The following is a 16,223-nucleotide window of genomic DNA, read 5'->3' on the forward strand; positions in this document are numbered from 1 at the left end:
ATATTACAAATCTATAATCAAATAATGACAATGATGTCAAATGTGATTGTCTTCAATCAAACATACTTTTGAACTTACCTTGGTTGCGGATGTATTACATCCATCCCTTATATTAGCGGTATTCTATGGCAAGCTGATGGTAGATTGTCACAGCATCATTTTGAAAATCACATTGGCTAATTTACATGTATAGCTTCGTCCAATGCACATATATTGTTACGAATCTGGGTTAAATGCCGTTACAGACATGTTTGCAAATGAGACTTTGACATTGCTGGGGACGAACCGACATTTGACCGACGATTATTAATTTTCATCTAGTATCTGAATGAATAAGATTAACAGGTAGATTTTTATAAGTGCACCAACACCTCTTTATTAATCAACAGACAACAAATCGAACAGAGACTTCAGAAAGGAAAGTTGAGGATGAAAGACATTTTCTCTTACAATTTTCGATGTACATTCCGAACAGGGCCAATAAGGCCTCGTGTACTGCCTCAACCCATGATGCTCAAAAGTTGCCGGAAGTTGGCTAATGTGAATCTCGTGCATGCAGTCACGTGCAAGGAATCTAGCCTCGTTATATGACTCTGGCCGACGTGCACAACTAGAGTACAGACCGTGGTCTTCCGACCTCAAGAAGATTTGAGTTTTTAAAAACAAATTATCATACATGTGTATTATAGTATTTTTATTTTCCTGAAATGAAGCGAAGACGTAAGAATTCAGATTATGGAGTTTCGAATTAAGAGATTTGATAACTCTTGTAATATCTTGATTAGAGAAGAGTATTTTGATACCAATAGACTTATTGCTAATCAAACCATGATCGAAGACGAGGGCGTGGCTATTCTTTACATTGTTAGCCCGTTACATATATAGTGTTAATCGCGCCAGTAGCCACACCTTAGGTACCTTGTAGATACGGCAAGTGTGATATTATTCAGGCTAACCCTGTTTGAACAACCCTGCCCATACATGTAACTATATACAACATGCAGTACATGTTTAATTTCACAACCACGAAATACATCATGACTGATGATGAGAACGGTAGACCTTTTGACCACTTTCGCCATACTCCTTCCCCCAGCCAGCCAGCCAGACACACACGAACTGACATCTGACAAACCCACAAATTGGCAGCCATCAGAAATAGAATTAACCCGACTTAACTTTAATGTCCATGCCTACGAGATCTGTAGAAAACCGATATAAAATTTTCAAAAAACATCACAAAACATGCATTGCTGGTTGTTCTGAACCGGAAGTGGCCTCTGGCTATGCGCTCTCTTCAACACATGTCAAACGAATTACTGAAAATTGTAGAATGTTAAAAAAACTAGTGAAAAGCCAGACGTGGTGACCATGGCGATAGTGCAGGGCACTCACGATATCATTCGGGTACAACTGACACACTACCAAAGCAGGTGAGAGGAAGGAAAATTCCATATTTTCAGTAGGTTATAATGAGTATTTGTGAAGTGCGCGAAGATCAAATTTAGCATTGACATGTTCGTTTTTTTTAAATGAAACGAGCTGAAAAGCAAATTGTTATTAGTCAAAAATATCACTTGCATACAAATGTACCTCACCCCTCCATTGAAAAGAACTCGATGACGAAATGCTGAATTTTCATAAGAAAGCAGAGAAGCGAAACATCTACTCTAAAAGGAGTATTTACATCAACATGTATACAAGAAACTGACAACTAATGTATTCATAATTCATAAAGAAAATTCTTCAACAATAACTCACAACCTATATTTTAACTCCTGATGGCTACCTGGTTGTTGTCTGTTTTGTCTCATTCTCCTGGGTAAGGGAAGGTGGCTGTGGTTAGACTCCCGACATGGTCCGATTTCGTCATCCTACTAGTATTGATATACTGCTTATATACGGGAGGGACTAGGCCTATTCCACAGCACCCAGAGTGTAGGCTTGTACCGGATCGGATGCAATTTTGTGCATTTCTTGTCATCTCTTCTGAAGCCGTCCTTTGATACTCTTACTCCTAGAGGCGGAGTATATTGAAAATCACTGGTTATGTCAGGATGTTCTGAAGCGTATTTACATGCATTGGAATGTTGTTGACAACAGCATGATTCCTCATGTAGTTTTATAGATGTCACACAATGATGTTGCTTACAACAAGTAGACATCAAGACATTTGATGAATTCACATTTTATATCACAACTTGGTTATCACGGATCCTGGAATGGCTAGTATCGAGGAGGGAGACAAACTCCGGCTTAACTCAAGAGAGACCAAAGTTTTAGAAATATTTTTTTAGCTCTGCCAGGCCATCCCAAGAAACGTATAGACCGCCATAACAGTATATATAACTTTTTTCCTATGAGTGTAGCTGAACATGTTAAATGGAAAACCATCTTCTAACGAGTCACAAATATCACATTTTGGTTTTCAGACTCGTTTTCTCACAACCAAAAGAAAGCGAAATGTTGACGTCAAATAATCTTTTTAAACAATCTTTTCATCAACATTACGTGGAAAGGGGTAAATGTTTTTTGGGGGGACAGTCCGTTATTTTCAGCTGACCATGAAGACAATAAATCCAATGATTAAAAGCACGTTATTGTTCACCGTAGATTATGATGTTATTGAAGTTACTGCCTAGTATCGTAATTCAATGAACAGTTGAGCGTCTTTATCGCCAAAGCTCGAATAAAACGTATTGTATGTGATGTTGAACGTGTAACATGAAAGCGGCTTAACCTTTGTATTACGCTTTGCTACAGGTATGTATATGGATATTGTTTAATAATGACGACATAAGTATACATTGTACCTTTCAGAATATCACCTGATTTACAAAAAATATCATACATCACATTGTTTACAAACATATACATGTAGTCTACATCACGATCACAATCAGAGTATCATTGGGTACTGATATTTTCTTAAGTATTCAGGACACCGATGGTTGATGCACAATACTATACTGATTCAGAAAAACGGTGGAGGTGAATTGATTATATTACGGATCCAATGGTTTTTCTAGGGAAGCGTTTCTCGAGTATTCGGTGGTGTTTCTAGAGTATGTTAAAATGTATTCTTGAAAGTATCAAGTAAGAACTCGTTTAGATCATAAGTACTGGTTTATATCATAAATTTGTGCTTTACATCGATAATCTAAACAATTAGTTTCATCAGTACTCGAGTATACATTGATGATCTAAACGAGAATTGACTAGTTTGCACCTTATACATTGTAATGTGTAATCCCTGAAAATATTTTAATGTGTTTGAAATGTTGAGCTTAAAGAAGGTGAATTCTTCATGTATAAAATATTTTTTGGTAAATCGCATGGTGACATATTTCAGACTCCGGGCAGATCACATTCAATCCTGAAACCTTAAACCAGGACTAGGAAAAAGTACGAAATTCGGACACTTTTTGGGCTACATCCAAACGCTTATCGATTTGTAACGCCCTTTTAATACCCATTATACCGATGAAACATGGCCTGCCCTCGGCCTCATCTGGAAGCAGTTTGCTTTGCTGTATACTTTAGTCGGTTGATTTGAAGTCGTCTGCTTCTTTCCAAATTGTTTACTTCTTGCCGCCATATCTGAACTGCCAGACAACGTTTGGACCGATTTCACCAACGTAAACGGAACCCCGGCTGTCAGTGGCGAGATCGTGAGGGGTATAGAAAGGAGTCTGAAGAGAAAAAAATACAAAATGTAGATGCGATATACCTAATGAGAGTTATCAAGAACGCAGAAGACGAGGAAGACTGCCATACGTGTAATACCTTTCTAGCAAGCCAACAAGCAGGCAAGACAATAGGGGCCAAATTATGTTTCCTTGATGATAAAAGTGAAATAAGCTGCACACAGCACAGTGTTATTATGCAGCCAGCTGATTGAGATGCAGTAATTTTCTTTCGTTTTTCTGGTTGACAATTCTTTACATCTAGAACCAAAACTAATTGAGTTGCCTTTCTTACCTCATATTCTATATTCTCATGACAGAGGGAACCCATCTAAATCCTCCCGGTAGAGAATATCAAAATAAGATTTCTTACCTTTCCCTGGCTTGGCTCCCATGTATCAATGATCTGCCTCCGGTCAAGATCAATAGTTAATCCCTGGACTTCATATACCGTTGGTGACCTACCGTTTACCGCATACAAGAGTTTAGCTGATAAAGAAGAAGAAAGAATTGCAAAATAAATGATATGTGACTGTTAACCATAGCAAATACCGGCCTGAAATATTGGCTAACTTCCTGACAAAACGTGTATCACCATATATATAAGAACTTGATTTTCAGTTGAAAGATCGGAAGAACGCATGCCGATTAAAATAGCCTATATACAGATTAAAATAGCCATATATAGTACATGTACATGGAATGTTCATGTTGCAAAATGATGAACGAATTTGGATCCTAGATTAATTTACCTTCGGAATCGTAGGCAATGGCGAAAACCTTTCCTATATCAATGCCGTCATTTGGGCTGGGGATGCCGAAGACAAACTCTCCAGTCTCGCTGGGATCTTCTAAGCCAGCTTTGAAACATTGAATCCTGGAAGAAGATACATGTAATATGGTATGAGCTATCGATTGTACATATATTTCTTGTCAGCTTATGCTTTAATTGCAGGCCGTGGACTTTAAGGGTATGCTGAAAAATTCTCTACGTTTTCTCTGATGACAGCCGACTTACATACTACATGTATCAGGAAAAAACACCCGACGGCACTTTCCATTTCGTGAAGCAATCTGATTTGGTATCAGTAGCCGTATCATTGGAAAGGCGTTTTGAAGAATTTCTTTAAAATCTCATGAAGTTTTCAGAAAGAAGTGCTTCGTAGAGTATGAACATTGTGTCCACATGACCTCTGGTGGTAGTTTTTTTTTCATATAGCTGCGTGTATATCAAAATGTGAACATGGGTTTTTCATTATACTTTTGGTGGTAATTACCTGCCGTGCTCTCTGTCAGCAACACAGAGCAGGTCTCTCTCCTCAATGAGGGCAAGGCTGTGAGGGATCAGGAATTCGGCTGGCTTTGGTCGAGTATCATCTGAATGTGAGGAAGAAATAGAATATTTTCTTTCTCCGGACTACGATTGGGTTTGAGATCCCTGTCAAACCGGCACTACTGATTATCATCGAACCATGTAGATATGTGGCCACAGTTATACGTCAGTAGTCAAATTGCGACAAAACCCTGGCAACTGCAGCAGCACAGCTCCAAGGGTGAGTAATCTATTTCAGATCACTGCAATTTCACTACGTAACTTAATTACATCGTTTTATACATTATTCATTGCGTATTGATGCTTCGTATTGATTTTTGGATATAATGGGTATCTTCTTTTTCTGTGTCGCTTATATATACATTTATCAAATTTGATGACTTACCATCGGCGTCTCTGCCCCATGTATAGTTGAAGCTTCCATCAGGATTGAACTTAACAATTCTGCTATTGCAATAACTTGAAAAGGAGAAAAGAAACGGATTAGAAGCAATGAACGCACCATTTTAAAGGTGTCACCAATACTCCGTTAAGGACTTTGAGTCAGCGCCGCCGCGACTGACAGAAGTTGAAACAAAATGAATCCGTGCGCACACCAATTTTTGCCACGGTAATCATTCTCTCATGATAGTCCTTAACACCGGACTCCTGGTGGCTCTTGGTGATGGCACTTGGTGTATTCTGAAGACATCAAAGCCACAGATGAAGCTCGGTATTTATTTTTGTTTATGTTTTAAAATGATTCGGGTTTGTTGACCACTTACCCGTCAGAAACGAAGAAGACCCCATTGCCTGCAACAGCCACGTCCGTTGGCTTACAGAAATGAGTCTCATCCGTGCCAGGAACCCTGGCCTCGCCCAGCTCCAAAATCTTTTTGTGATCTTTGTCAAATTTGAACACCTTGAAAGAAAATTGGATTTAGTTTAATGCGAGTCTTCAGGTCACAACAAAATAGAGTAAACCTTGCATCGAATTTGCATTAACCCGACCGTCATATAACGGACATAAACTTAACGTAAAGCTCAGCAACCGGCAATGTTTTTGGTTGTTAATTCTAGCTGGTTCTTGTTTATCAGCGGTTTCAGAAAACGTACTTGGTGCAAACAAACATCTGTCATCCAGAAATTGTCGTCGTGGTCGATGGTCAGTCCATGAGGTAGATAAAATCTGCCAAAAAGGAGATATTACCTGTTATCTTACACTATACACTATACATTTTTTTTGGTGTATATCAAGCCATGAGAGGAACGACTTCATGTCATGTCAGACTATCCTAGTTCAAATAACTTCATCTCAATCAATCAATAGTGCTTGCCAATAAATTTACTCTGTACATATTATATCGACTCAAGATGATGGTTTGTCAGTTACATGCACTTGAACCATCTGCTCGTCTGCAATAAACTGGCAACATTTTGAAGATGAATTACCAGGACATACGAAAGGACGTGGCAAACTATTTTAGTTCTGTGCTGGAGTGTAATGGGTCTTCCAATTAAAAAAATATGAGAAGTTCACGAAAAGAAATTCTTCATTGCTTCGTATCTGATGGAATTTTTGTATATCTGATAGAAATATAAATGAATGTTTCAGTTGGCTTTTCAAAAAAGACAATTATTATCAGTAGGAACTAGAACACCGAAACATAACTTACAATCCGTTTCCCCATCGTTCTGAAATTTTTCCTGTTTTCGGGTTGACCTTCATGACAGTAGATTTTGGTATGGGTCGCTTCAGGTAGCATTTATCTTTGGGACCAAAAGTGCTGCAATAAGGAGTTACATGTGATTAAAGAAAGAGTCAAATTCATATATACCTTAGCTTCTCGCGACAAAATGACTGTATAACTCCGCAACAGTTATAGGATGTGCACCCGGTAGGCTTTCCAACTGCAGGCGTTCGAAGTCAGATGATGCTGTTCAGTCTGGTGCCATCCCAGAAACCATTTTAAAATCTGTTTATCGCCGATCGCAATGACCTTAGTACCGCTCTCGGCGTCGGGCCATGCGCGGCATGTGCTCATCAGCAGACAACGACTTTATCTGAAAGCACTAAAGCCAGCAGCAGATACAAGTAGCAACTTTCGTTTGAATGTGGCACCTATAATCCGGCTTGTAATACATTTGCTCAGTAAAGCAAGACGAACGTTGTCACTGTTGCCGACTTCGGAAACTTACTCTGCTTTCCAAGTTACCATAGCTCTGTGAAAGATGTGCAAGTCGCCATCAGTGTCTGTGGACAGACCAGCGATCTGACCGAACCGCTTGTCCGTCCAGCGGTGAACCGCTTCCAATCTGGAAGCCTGGAACGGAAAAGGGCAAATGCAAAGCAATGATTTGAGGTAACCGAGATAACTCGTAATACCGAACGATAAAGAAGGAGGTGAAGAAGAAAGGTGGAAAATAAGACGGAAGAAGAAGCAGCAGCAAAAGGTGATGAAGAAGAATATTGTTTGCGTCAGTATGCAGCCATGATGGTCTACGAGGATTAAGATCAGGGAATCTGGTCTAAGAATATATGTGACATTTCATTAAGATAATTGACCACGACGCCAGATAGTGGCCTGGGAATCGTTTGAGGCTCCAAGTGATGATTCTCAGCGGCAAACACTTCATATCGACTTATACAAGACTAAATACCATTTATACAGACTACGGAGCCATCGGGTTGTCATGTCGTAATCTCAGCGACAACAAATCGATTCTTAAGTCTCATCTTAACTTCATTTGTGGAAATGATGCAGATTGCTAGTCGCCATACTCACAACCATCGCAAATTGGTGTTTCTTACAATAGAGAGTTTGCGCAAATTCCGCGACTCCGTCCTCAACATTTGGACTGAGTTTTAGTTTTCTCATGACCTGTTCGATTTAATAAGTGAAAATTTTATTTTTTTAAAACAACACCAAAAACCAAAAAAGATGACGACATGATTGGAAAAAAAACTTTGCTTCAAAAAAGCCTCGGTTCTAAAGTAAAGCAACTTTAGCCTTTCAAAGTTGGCCGCCGAGTCATTATTGACAAAGTGGGAAGATATATTGCTTATTTGCTTTCTACTTCAGTTAAATTCACGGCGTACTGCTGCAACAATATACCCACAATACACGAATCTATAACGGGAAGAAAGCAAGCCTTTTCCAGCATGTAATGCCCGCAATATTGATTCAAGTGTCACATTCAATTTAGCAGAATGTCAGAATTTCTCTCTATGACGTTTGTATAAGTAACATCACTATGTATCTTATGCTTGACAAATTGGACGCATCTACCGTCGTCTGCTTGTCTTCTTCTCATCATCCTTAAAAGTGTCACCTATGGTAACCCAAATGTGGGCTACAGGTGGAGCATGGCAAATGGTTCTCGATCGTGGCTAATGTTAGACTCCCGGGGCAGTCAGGTCAATTTTCGTCGACGAGGCCGGTCCACTGCGTCCGGAATATGTCGGCTAATGTTCCAGTTAGATTGTTGCGGCACTGGAGCCTTTGACAAGCCAGAATGCTTACTGAGTGTCGGTCCCTAAATTGGCAGAAGAACTTGGTACGTTAAAAAAGACGGAAAAATATCAACCTTGTGGAAGAGTATACGCAGCTACCAGCATATTATATATGTCGGTGAGGATATTTTTAAAAATTGGCAGTGTACGTTATTACCATGGTTACAACCAACTCATGTCAGATGGGAGATCTGATTGCCATGTTTCCCTGGCTATATAGAAAGTGACAGACACATTGAGCTGAACCATGTCAGAATGCCGCCATGGTTACAGCATAAATGTCAATTTGATACTATACATGATATATTGGAATGCAAAATCATTCTCACATCAGATGTTATAATGGATTTTCGGTAATAAAAATGTTTTCATTTTACAATTCAGCTTTTCACCAGGTCACTTTAATTTCTTGCCATAACGATGTGACGATATAAATAATAAGGTAACATATCAGGCTTCACCGATCTAACTCTAAGACTGGTTGAATAATTACTTCGAAATTGAATCAAAAGGCCAAGCCGAACTAGCGTCATGACCATAGGACATGTCGTCACCAGTTGACTACTATCCAAATTGAATATAAACGTTGAATGGCATATTTTGTAGCCTGACTTGGATTGAGAAATGGTGTTAGATCGGTGAAACTATAGAGTAATTAAAGAGAACATTAAAAGGTACCGTACAGAATGTCAGGGTGTCATCATACTGTTACCCAATGTAAATGTCATTGACTTTGTCGCCAATGATTTATAGCGATGAGGACCATACACATAGACAGCAATAGGGAGTTTCAAAATAATGTAAGGATCTTACCCTGAGATCATTGATTCCAAATGATGTCACTGATACGGCCAGCATCAACAGGGCCAAGGAGAGGCAAAGGAACCTCATGGTATGGTCACTTGAAGCGAGTAGAGCAGGAAGAAGCAAGGAGACAGTCCAACGTGCCAAAGCACGATCTCGGTTAGATATCGGTGGGTTAATTCAGTAGGGTGGGCTATAACAGCTGGTGAAAATCACATACTGTATTCTGGAACACAGATTTACTTGAGATCGGGAAAATGGCGGCAATCCGTGAACGGTGATATGTCACAACTCTGATTGGAACAATCAAAGAGAAAAAAGGGGCCACAGATGGTCAGTGACGATTAAGAGCTCACGGTACAGGCAGATATACCCAATAAACTGTGATAATTTGTTACATGAATTTAGTCATGAATATTGCACGCGCCTTTGTTCATGGTAATCTGCTATATTTGTGTGATCGGATCGATATTGCGCGCCCTCGGTGCAGTTGATAGCCCTTGCGGAATGGAACAACCCGATATCGATCCGTGACGCACGCCAAACCGTTGCTAGCGCTGAATAAGTAATGATGTTGGCATCTTATGTGAATTTATTACCTATCTAATGAGAAGGATCGTTGAAGACGAAAGGTAGCTACGATCATGACCAATCTAAAAACAACGCTATTTCTCTCCCTCCATTGACGGGAACATGATGGGAATGTGACGGGTCGTGGATTCTGTGCCGAATCCCCCGCATAAGGGATCAGCGTCAGAAATTTGAGCGCGAAAGATCAGGGCATTCCAAGGAAAATAAGGGGGATCAAGCAACCCTGGGGGTTAGGAATTTAATAGTTTCTCTGGGTTCTTTTTTTGTCTTTTAGATCGGTGGAGATAATCTCCACCTTTTGAAAAATTGTGGTTACCAGGGCCACATTGATCGTGGTGCCCTGGGATCAACCAAGGTAAGATAACCCTCCACCTCCGGACCGGCCGAGGACGGTCAAGGATATGGCGGAGGGCTTTGCCGCATTCGTCCTGAGCAGCTTATTACACAAACCATTTTGTGCATTTGCATGGTTTACCTTTACAGAGTGTCCTGGGAGAAACATGTCTTAAATGCCTCAATAACAAGGCTTGTCTTCAGTTGAAGACTTAATTTGAAAAATGTGAAAATCTAATTTTGTTTCTATGGAATTATATTTCTATATATCCCAACTAAAACGGTGAAAAAACTATTTTCTTGCATTATTTTGATTTTTTTCAGGACTGTCCTACTTAAAAGTATATACATGTATGGATATTGTGCCTTAAGAAAATTCCTAATGGCATATATCCAAGTATCGAACATATCAGCATATGAATACTAGTCGATAATGCTTCTTGCGCACTGAATGGTGTCGACATACAGCATTATTGGGGCCTTTATTGAAACAAGTTCAAACCAAACTTAAAAGCTAAATAGACTAAGTTGTTGCACTCCAGTCGCAGTGGACCGTTAGTTGAAATGTCCTTAGTGCTTTTTAATCTCTAAGGTACTGGCGCGGGTTCATGGTTCACTATAGAACCACATACCATACTTTTCCAGGGGGATCTTCGTTTCCTCGCTTGGGTCTTAGGCCGGCTCTTTAGTTGTATCTTAGTTTTCGAGTGGGCTATATACACAGTCTCTTAGTCAAATCAGGTCTTAGATTTTACAATATGGGTTGTCTTCTCGTAAGTTTGGTCTTCTCAGGTCTTAGGTCCTAGTTTTCTAGTCCCCACAGAGGATAACACGCACGAACGGTTAATCAACGTGTGTCCTAATTGAACAAGACTCTACATTATCTCATCCCAGAAGTTAATCCACTACATAATACCAACTAGCCAAGCAATTGATACAAGTGTCTCAGGTCCTATTTATCAAGCCACCCAGAGTAACCGCTGGTATCAGGTAAGCATCACCCATCATGACCTGCTCGTCCACGAGCAAGATTTGTCTTCGGCGTTCTCTGATGGCCTACAGGCAAGAGTGGAACTGGACAAAACGGTGTAACAACGAATCCGAAAAAAATTTTTGTTGGTGTTCGGACAAGGTAATTTCTCTTTTTATCCTTTGATCGACAGTTATTATTCCAAAGGTACTATTCAACATATCACAATAACCTATACCTTTCATAACGTACAGATAAGAACATTGTAAAACTTAACATCGATATGTTACGATAGGAGGAATTATTGCTCCCTGCATGTTGCCATGTACACAACACACTATACAGGGTGGCCCAGAAATATTTTCCCTCGCACAATAGGCCATTTTCCAGATACGCCGGGATATTAATATGTTTTCTAATTTCAGGAGTTGCACAGGACTATACAATGATGTCTTGACAACAGTTGTGATGAACAAGCCTTATTGACCACCAGTTAAAGTCTCCGTCCATCAGCACTGCATTTTGACCATGAAGCAGTATGTCATTAAAAGCATCAAGGACGTCGATATCCGTCTCTTGATGTTCCCCGTCTTTCTGCTTGGTTTGACATTCTTCACCGGTTCTTACCTCATTCTCAGGCGCATCCTTTATCGATTCCTTGCCAAGAAGTTGGAAGCTGGCGTCATTTGTGATATTGCTGAGAAGTAAGTCTATTTCTTCTGTGTGAAGTGATGAAGCCAGTTGACTTTGTAGCATGCAGACATTTTTTTGACTCCTCAGTGGGGCTGCTTGCTGGTGACAACAATTACTTGTACTCAAGATCTATGCATGCGTCCTTTGCCAAACACTAAAATAGATGTTAATAGTTCCATTGATAACAGACCTTCAATTCATTTGATTTGTTACTCGCCATTAATGACGTTTTCTTTCTTTCTTCAACTTGTTTCAGATGCATTTCTTCACTTCAAGCCATTCTCGCCACATCTGCTGGAATAGCTATAGCTACCAATTGTAAAGATATCATGAATGACAGGTACGTGACCAAAGGGGGGGCACTCTCAATTACCCGTGTTGAGCATCCTTGTACCCTGGGTGGCGGGTATCATTTAAAGTACAGAGGAACCTCTCTTAGTGGACACCTCTATTAGGGACACCCTCTATATTAAGGGCACTAGTTTTGGTCCCAAATTGGTTGTTTCCATTCAATTTTGCCTCTCTAATCAGGACACCTCACTATTAAGGATAGCACTTGTCAGTCCCGAGGGTGTCCTTGATAGAGAGGTTCTACTGTATTCCCCTTGACTCATCACTGGGCTTGATTTAAAGATGGGGGCCTCTGTTTGCCCTATGTGGGGTTCTGAATCAGAAATGTGCAGTACTTACAAAATGTTTGTTTTCCTTGCAGTTACTGGGTGACGGACATGTACGCCATGTTTGCCCTGCCCTATTTTTACTACGACACCTGGGCTGGGTATCAGACTTATATTCATAATAGTCCACATCTAAAAGACAAGGACCTCACACATAAAGTCAAGAATTACATCAGGAATCGAAAGATAATGCTCAGCCACCATATATTACTGCCAACTGTTCTCTATCCGATAGTAATGGTGAGTTCTCAAGTAGTTTTGTCGTTTTTTTTCATTTACGGTAACCAGATGGCGCCACCCTGCCTTTCAAGATGGGTAGCACGTGCCCTCTGAGGAAATAAAATTGGAAAATAAATCAGGAATATGTCAGGAAGGTACCATGATCCCTCGGGAACAATGTCATCTGGTGCCATTTGAGAAATCAGCAATGTAGTCCAGAGGTGTTGCCATACATATTCTGCTAACATTTTCTGAATATGACAGAATTTGAAAAAAGAGAAGTTGGGGAAAATCCTAACAAATTCTGTGAAACTCGCTTAGTGCGAGGTGTTTTTCATGTACTAAAGGAGACGTACTAGGGTACAGTGATGCAGATTGGGCATCATCTGCTGACAGACGGAGTACAACTGGGTATTACCCTGTGAGGAGAATCTGTAGAACCAGTACGGCTTGAAGGTTTGGGAACAGACCTGAAACAGATTTTCAGTCATTCTAAAGATGGCACTCCAGTGATAATTCTCTTTCTTCTGTTTCACTGCAGTTTTTCAGAAGAGGATTGGGAGATTTTTTCATTGGGGCTTTCTTCATCTTTGAGTTCACTGTTCCTTTCATAGCACTGAGGCACATTCTCGCACGGGTAAGTTAAGTAACTATCAACTTGTAGCTTTGGGGTTGGAGATGCTAGCAAGTAACTCAAAAAAATGTCTGCCTGGATCTGACCGCTTTATGCTGTTTGAACGGGTTTGAGCCAGTCGAGAAAGCCTAATTAAAATGCCTTGAATTAGACTTGTGATTATAAATGGATTTACAGTGTGATATTTGCAAAGGTGCAACATTGCAGATATAATTGTGTGATTTAATTATTTCATGTACCGTTCTCTGTTTCAGTTGCAACTCAAGACAAGTCCATTTTACCTCCTGAGCGGAATTCTGATGACCGTGACCTTCACATTCGCTCGAGTTCTCATCTTCCCGTACCTCTACTGGCGATACGCCCTCTATAAATCAATCCCGATATGGCAGGTGCCGTTTGCAATACCGATGAAGTGTAACCTGGGTTGTTTGTTTTTGTTTGTGTTCCAAGTATATTGGTGGACACTTATGGTACGCGGCGTCACCAAGGTCATATTTCGCATAATACGCTTTAACAAAAGAAAAGAGACATAGCAAGGTGAAAGATATCTTAAGAAACTTTGTAAAACCTTCATTCAGTACGCAAAGCAACGTCTCTTTGCTGTCGAGATTTGATCATGATTATGATTTTCACAATATGGCACGATTTGGAGTTTGTTGTGAAATTAACCAGTTGATCTTTTGATGGATGGACATTGAAGTGTAACATAAAGACTTGGATATGATGTATAATGTCTTATGCACATGGATTCTCGTAAAAAGCATGAGTATTGAGACAACAAGTTACCGGTCTGTATAAACAAATATCAAAAGTCCTGTGGTTATTGTTGTGAGATTTTGTTTCACTAGCATGTTATGAATATAGTTATAGTACATGTTTATGTTTGTTACATGTGGTGACTGGTTATCTGCCCAAAATGGTCAAAAATTTAGTGTTTTTGATTTTAATTCTCATTTTGCTAATACGTGCACATAATTCATCTGTGGCCCTTGTTTAATTTCATATCATTTTTCTCTTGTTTGTTCTGATCAGACAAGCCTAACCCTTTGCACAGCGTCTTTGACTCTTGTTAAGTTTCTCGCTCTATTGTAATGTCTTTCGTAACTGCGGCTGTTCTTTTACACTTAGACTAGCTTTCTTCTATTTATGTTGTTGATTCCATTGTATGAAATTGACTACCCCGGTATTTCTCTTTTTTGTTCATTATAGAAGTACAATAGATATTTGTAATTTTCAAGCAGTTGTTTTTGTGTTTCTCTTTATACCCAGTTTTAAGTTTGCAAGAGATGGAGCTGTAGGCTGTGGGCATCAACTCTATGGGACATTGTAGATGCTTCATGAAAGACATTGAGGTGACCGGCCTGGATTGTTTTGATGAGCGACATTGGAGAGGCAGTTTAAGCCTTGGATGGACTTCATGTAAACACGTTGAGGTAAAAAAGCTTGAATGTGCTTTACAAAATATATGGAGAAGTTGAAGCCCCTGGAATGGGCTTGATGAAAGACATGGAGGTGGCAAAGCTCTGGAAGGGCTTGATGAAAGACTTGGGGGAGACAAAGCTTTGGATGGGCTTGATGAAATAGATTGAGGAGACAAAGCTCTAGAAGGGCCTGCTGAAAGACATGGAGGAGACAAAGCTTTGGATGGGATTGATGAAGGTCTTGGAGGAGACAAGGTTTTGGTGGGCTTGATGAAACCATGGAAGAGACAGAGCTTTGGATGGGCTTGATGAAATAGATTGAGGAGACAAAGCTCTAGAAGGGCTTGATGAAAGACATGGAGGAGGCAAAGCTTTGGATGGGCTTGATGAAAGACATGGAGGAGACAAAGCTTTGGATGGGCCTGATGAAAGACATGGAGGAGACAAAGCTTTGGATGGGCTTGATGAAAGACATGGAGGAGACAAAGCTTTGGAAGGGCTTGATGAAAGACTTGAAGGAGACAAAGCTTTGGATGGGCTTGATGAAAGACATGGAGGAGACAAAACTTTGAATGGGCTTGATGAAAGACATGGAGGAGACAAAGCTTTGGATGGGCTTAATGAAAGACATGGAGGAGACAAAGCTTTGGATGGGCTTGATGAAATAGATTGAGGAGACAAAGCTTTGGATGGGCTTGATGAAAGACATGGAGGAGGCAAAGCTTTGGATGGGCTTGATGAAAGACATGGAGGAGACAAAGCTTTGGATGGGCCTGATGAAAGACATGGAGGAGGCAAAGCTTTGGATGGGCCTGATGAAAGACATGGAGGAGACAAAGCTTTGGATGGGCCTGATGAAAGACATGGAGGAGACAAAGCTTTGGATGGGCTTGATGAAATAGATTGAGGAGACAAAGCTTTGGATGGGCTTGATGAAAGACATGGAGGAGACAAAGCTTTGGATGGCCTTGATGAAAGACATGGAGGAGACAAAGCTTTGGATGGGCTTGATGAAAGACATGGAGGAGACAAAGCTCTGAATGGGCTTGATGAAAGCATGGAGGAGGCAAAGCTTTGAATGGGCTTGATGAAATAGATTAAGGAGACAGAGCTTTGGATGGGCTTGATGAAAGACATGGAGGTGGCAAAGCTTTGGATGGTCTAAATGTTAAGAAAAGTAGTGTACAAAGCTTTGATATCAAGACAAGTACAGACCAAGTTTGGGATTTGCATCAGGTAACAAGAGCTTGTATCACATTCTTCTGCTATCACTGAGAGACCTTTATATTTGGAACATGGTTCTTTGAACATCCTCTCTGGTAACAGAAGCAGGCATTGTCTGACCAGTTGCACAAGCAGAGCTCTTTTA

At 40.3% G+C, this 16,223-nt stretch overlaps 2 protein-coding genes across 2 annotated transcripts; one reads left to right on the forward strand and one right to left on the reverse strand.

Annotated features, from left to right (window-relative positions):
• Nucleotides 1-349: 349 nt before the first annotated feature.
• LOC135482556 (peptidyl-glycine alpha-amidating monooxygenase B-like) lies at nt 350-9,592 on the reverse strand. The gene is made up of 10 exons (XM_064762685.1): nt 9,326-9,592; nt 7,198-7,322; nt 6,675-6,785; nt 6,115-6,187; nt 5,784-5,920; nt 5,405-5,478; nt 4,964-5,063; nt 4,439-4,563; nt 4,060-4,175; nt 350-3,692 (listed from the first exon to the last, which is right to left on the reverse strand). Exons 1-10 carry the CDS (start codon nt 9,401-9,403, stop codon nt 3,582-3,584), a joined length of 1,050 nt encoding a protein of 349 aa, XP_064618755.1. The 5' UTR covers nt 9,404-9,592; the 3' UTR covers nt 350-3,581.
• A 1,688-nt stretch (nt 9,593-11,280) lies between these two features.
• LOC135483639 (TLC domain-containing protein 3A-like) lies at nt 11,281-14,642 on the forward strand. The gene is made up of 6 exons (XM_064764621.1): nt 11,281-11,372; nt 11,636-11,914; nt 12,160-12,243; nt 12,616-12,820; nt 13,341-13,436; nt 13,688-14,642. The coding sequence occupies exons 2-6, from the start codon at nt 11,739-11,741 to the stop codon at nt 13,964-13,966; spliced, it is 840 nt and encodes a 279-aa protein (XP_064620691.1). The 5' UTR covers nt 11,281-11,372; nt 11,636-11,738; the 3' UTR covers nt 13,967-14,642.
• Nucleotides 14,643-16,223: the final 1,581 nt, after the last annotated feature.

The sequence above is a fragment of the Lineus longissimus genome, chromosome 2 (genome assembly GCF_910592395.1).
Source record: "Lineus longissimus chromosome 2, tnLinLong1.2, whole genome shotgun sequence".
Classification (NCBI taxonomy): Eukaryota; Metazoa; Nemertea; class Pilidiophora; order Heteronemertea; family Lineidae; genus Lineus; species Lineus longissimus.

Bases quoted from the DNA above. Each gene is read 5' to 3' on its own strand.
- LOC135482556 (XM_064762685.1), bottom strand. From the start codon at position 9,403: ATGAGGTTCCTTTGCCTCTCCTTGGCCCTGTTGATGCTGGCCGTATCA. The intron at 6,188-6,674 runs GTAAGTTATGTT...CCTTTTTGGCAG, and splicing joins GAACGATGGGGAAACGGATT to ATTTTATCTACCTCATGGAC. The intron at 5,479-5,783 runs GTAAGTGGTCAA...CTCCTTTTCAAG, and splicing joins GTCTTCTTCGTTTCTGACGG to TTATTGCAATAGCAGAATTG.
- LOC135483639 (XM_064764621.1), top strand. From the start codon at position 11,739: ATGAAGCAGTATGTCATTAAAAGCATCAAGGACGTCGATATCCGTCTC. The intron at 12,244-12,615 runs GTACGTGACCAA...TTTTCCTTGCAG, and splicing joins AAAGATATCATGAATGACAG to TTACTGGGTGACGGACATGT. The intron at 13,437-13,687 runs GTAAGTTAAGTA...TCTCTGTTTCAG, and splicing joins TGAGGCACATTCTCGCACGG to TTGCAACTCAAGACAAGTCC.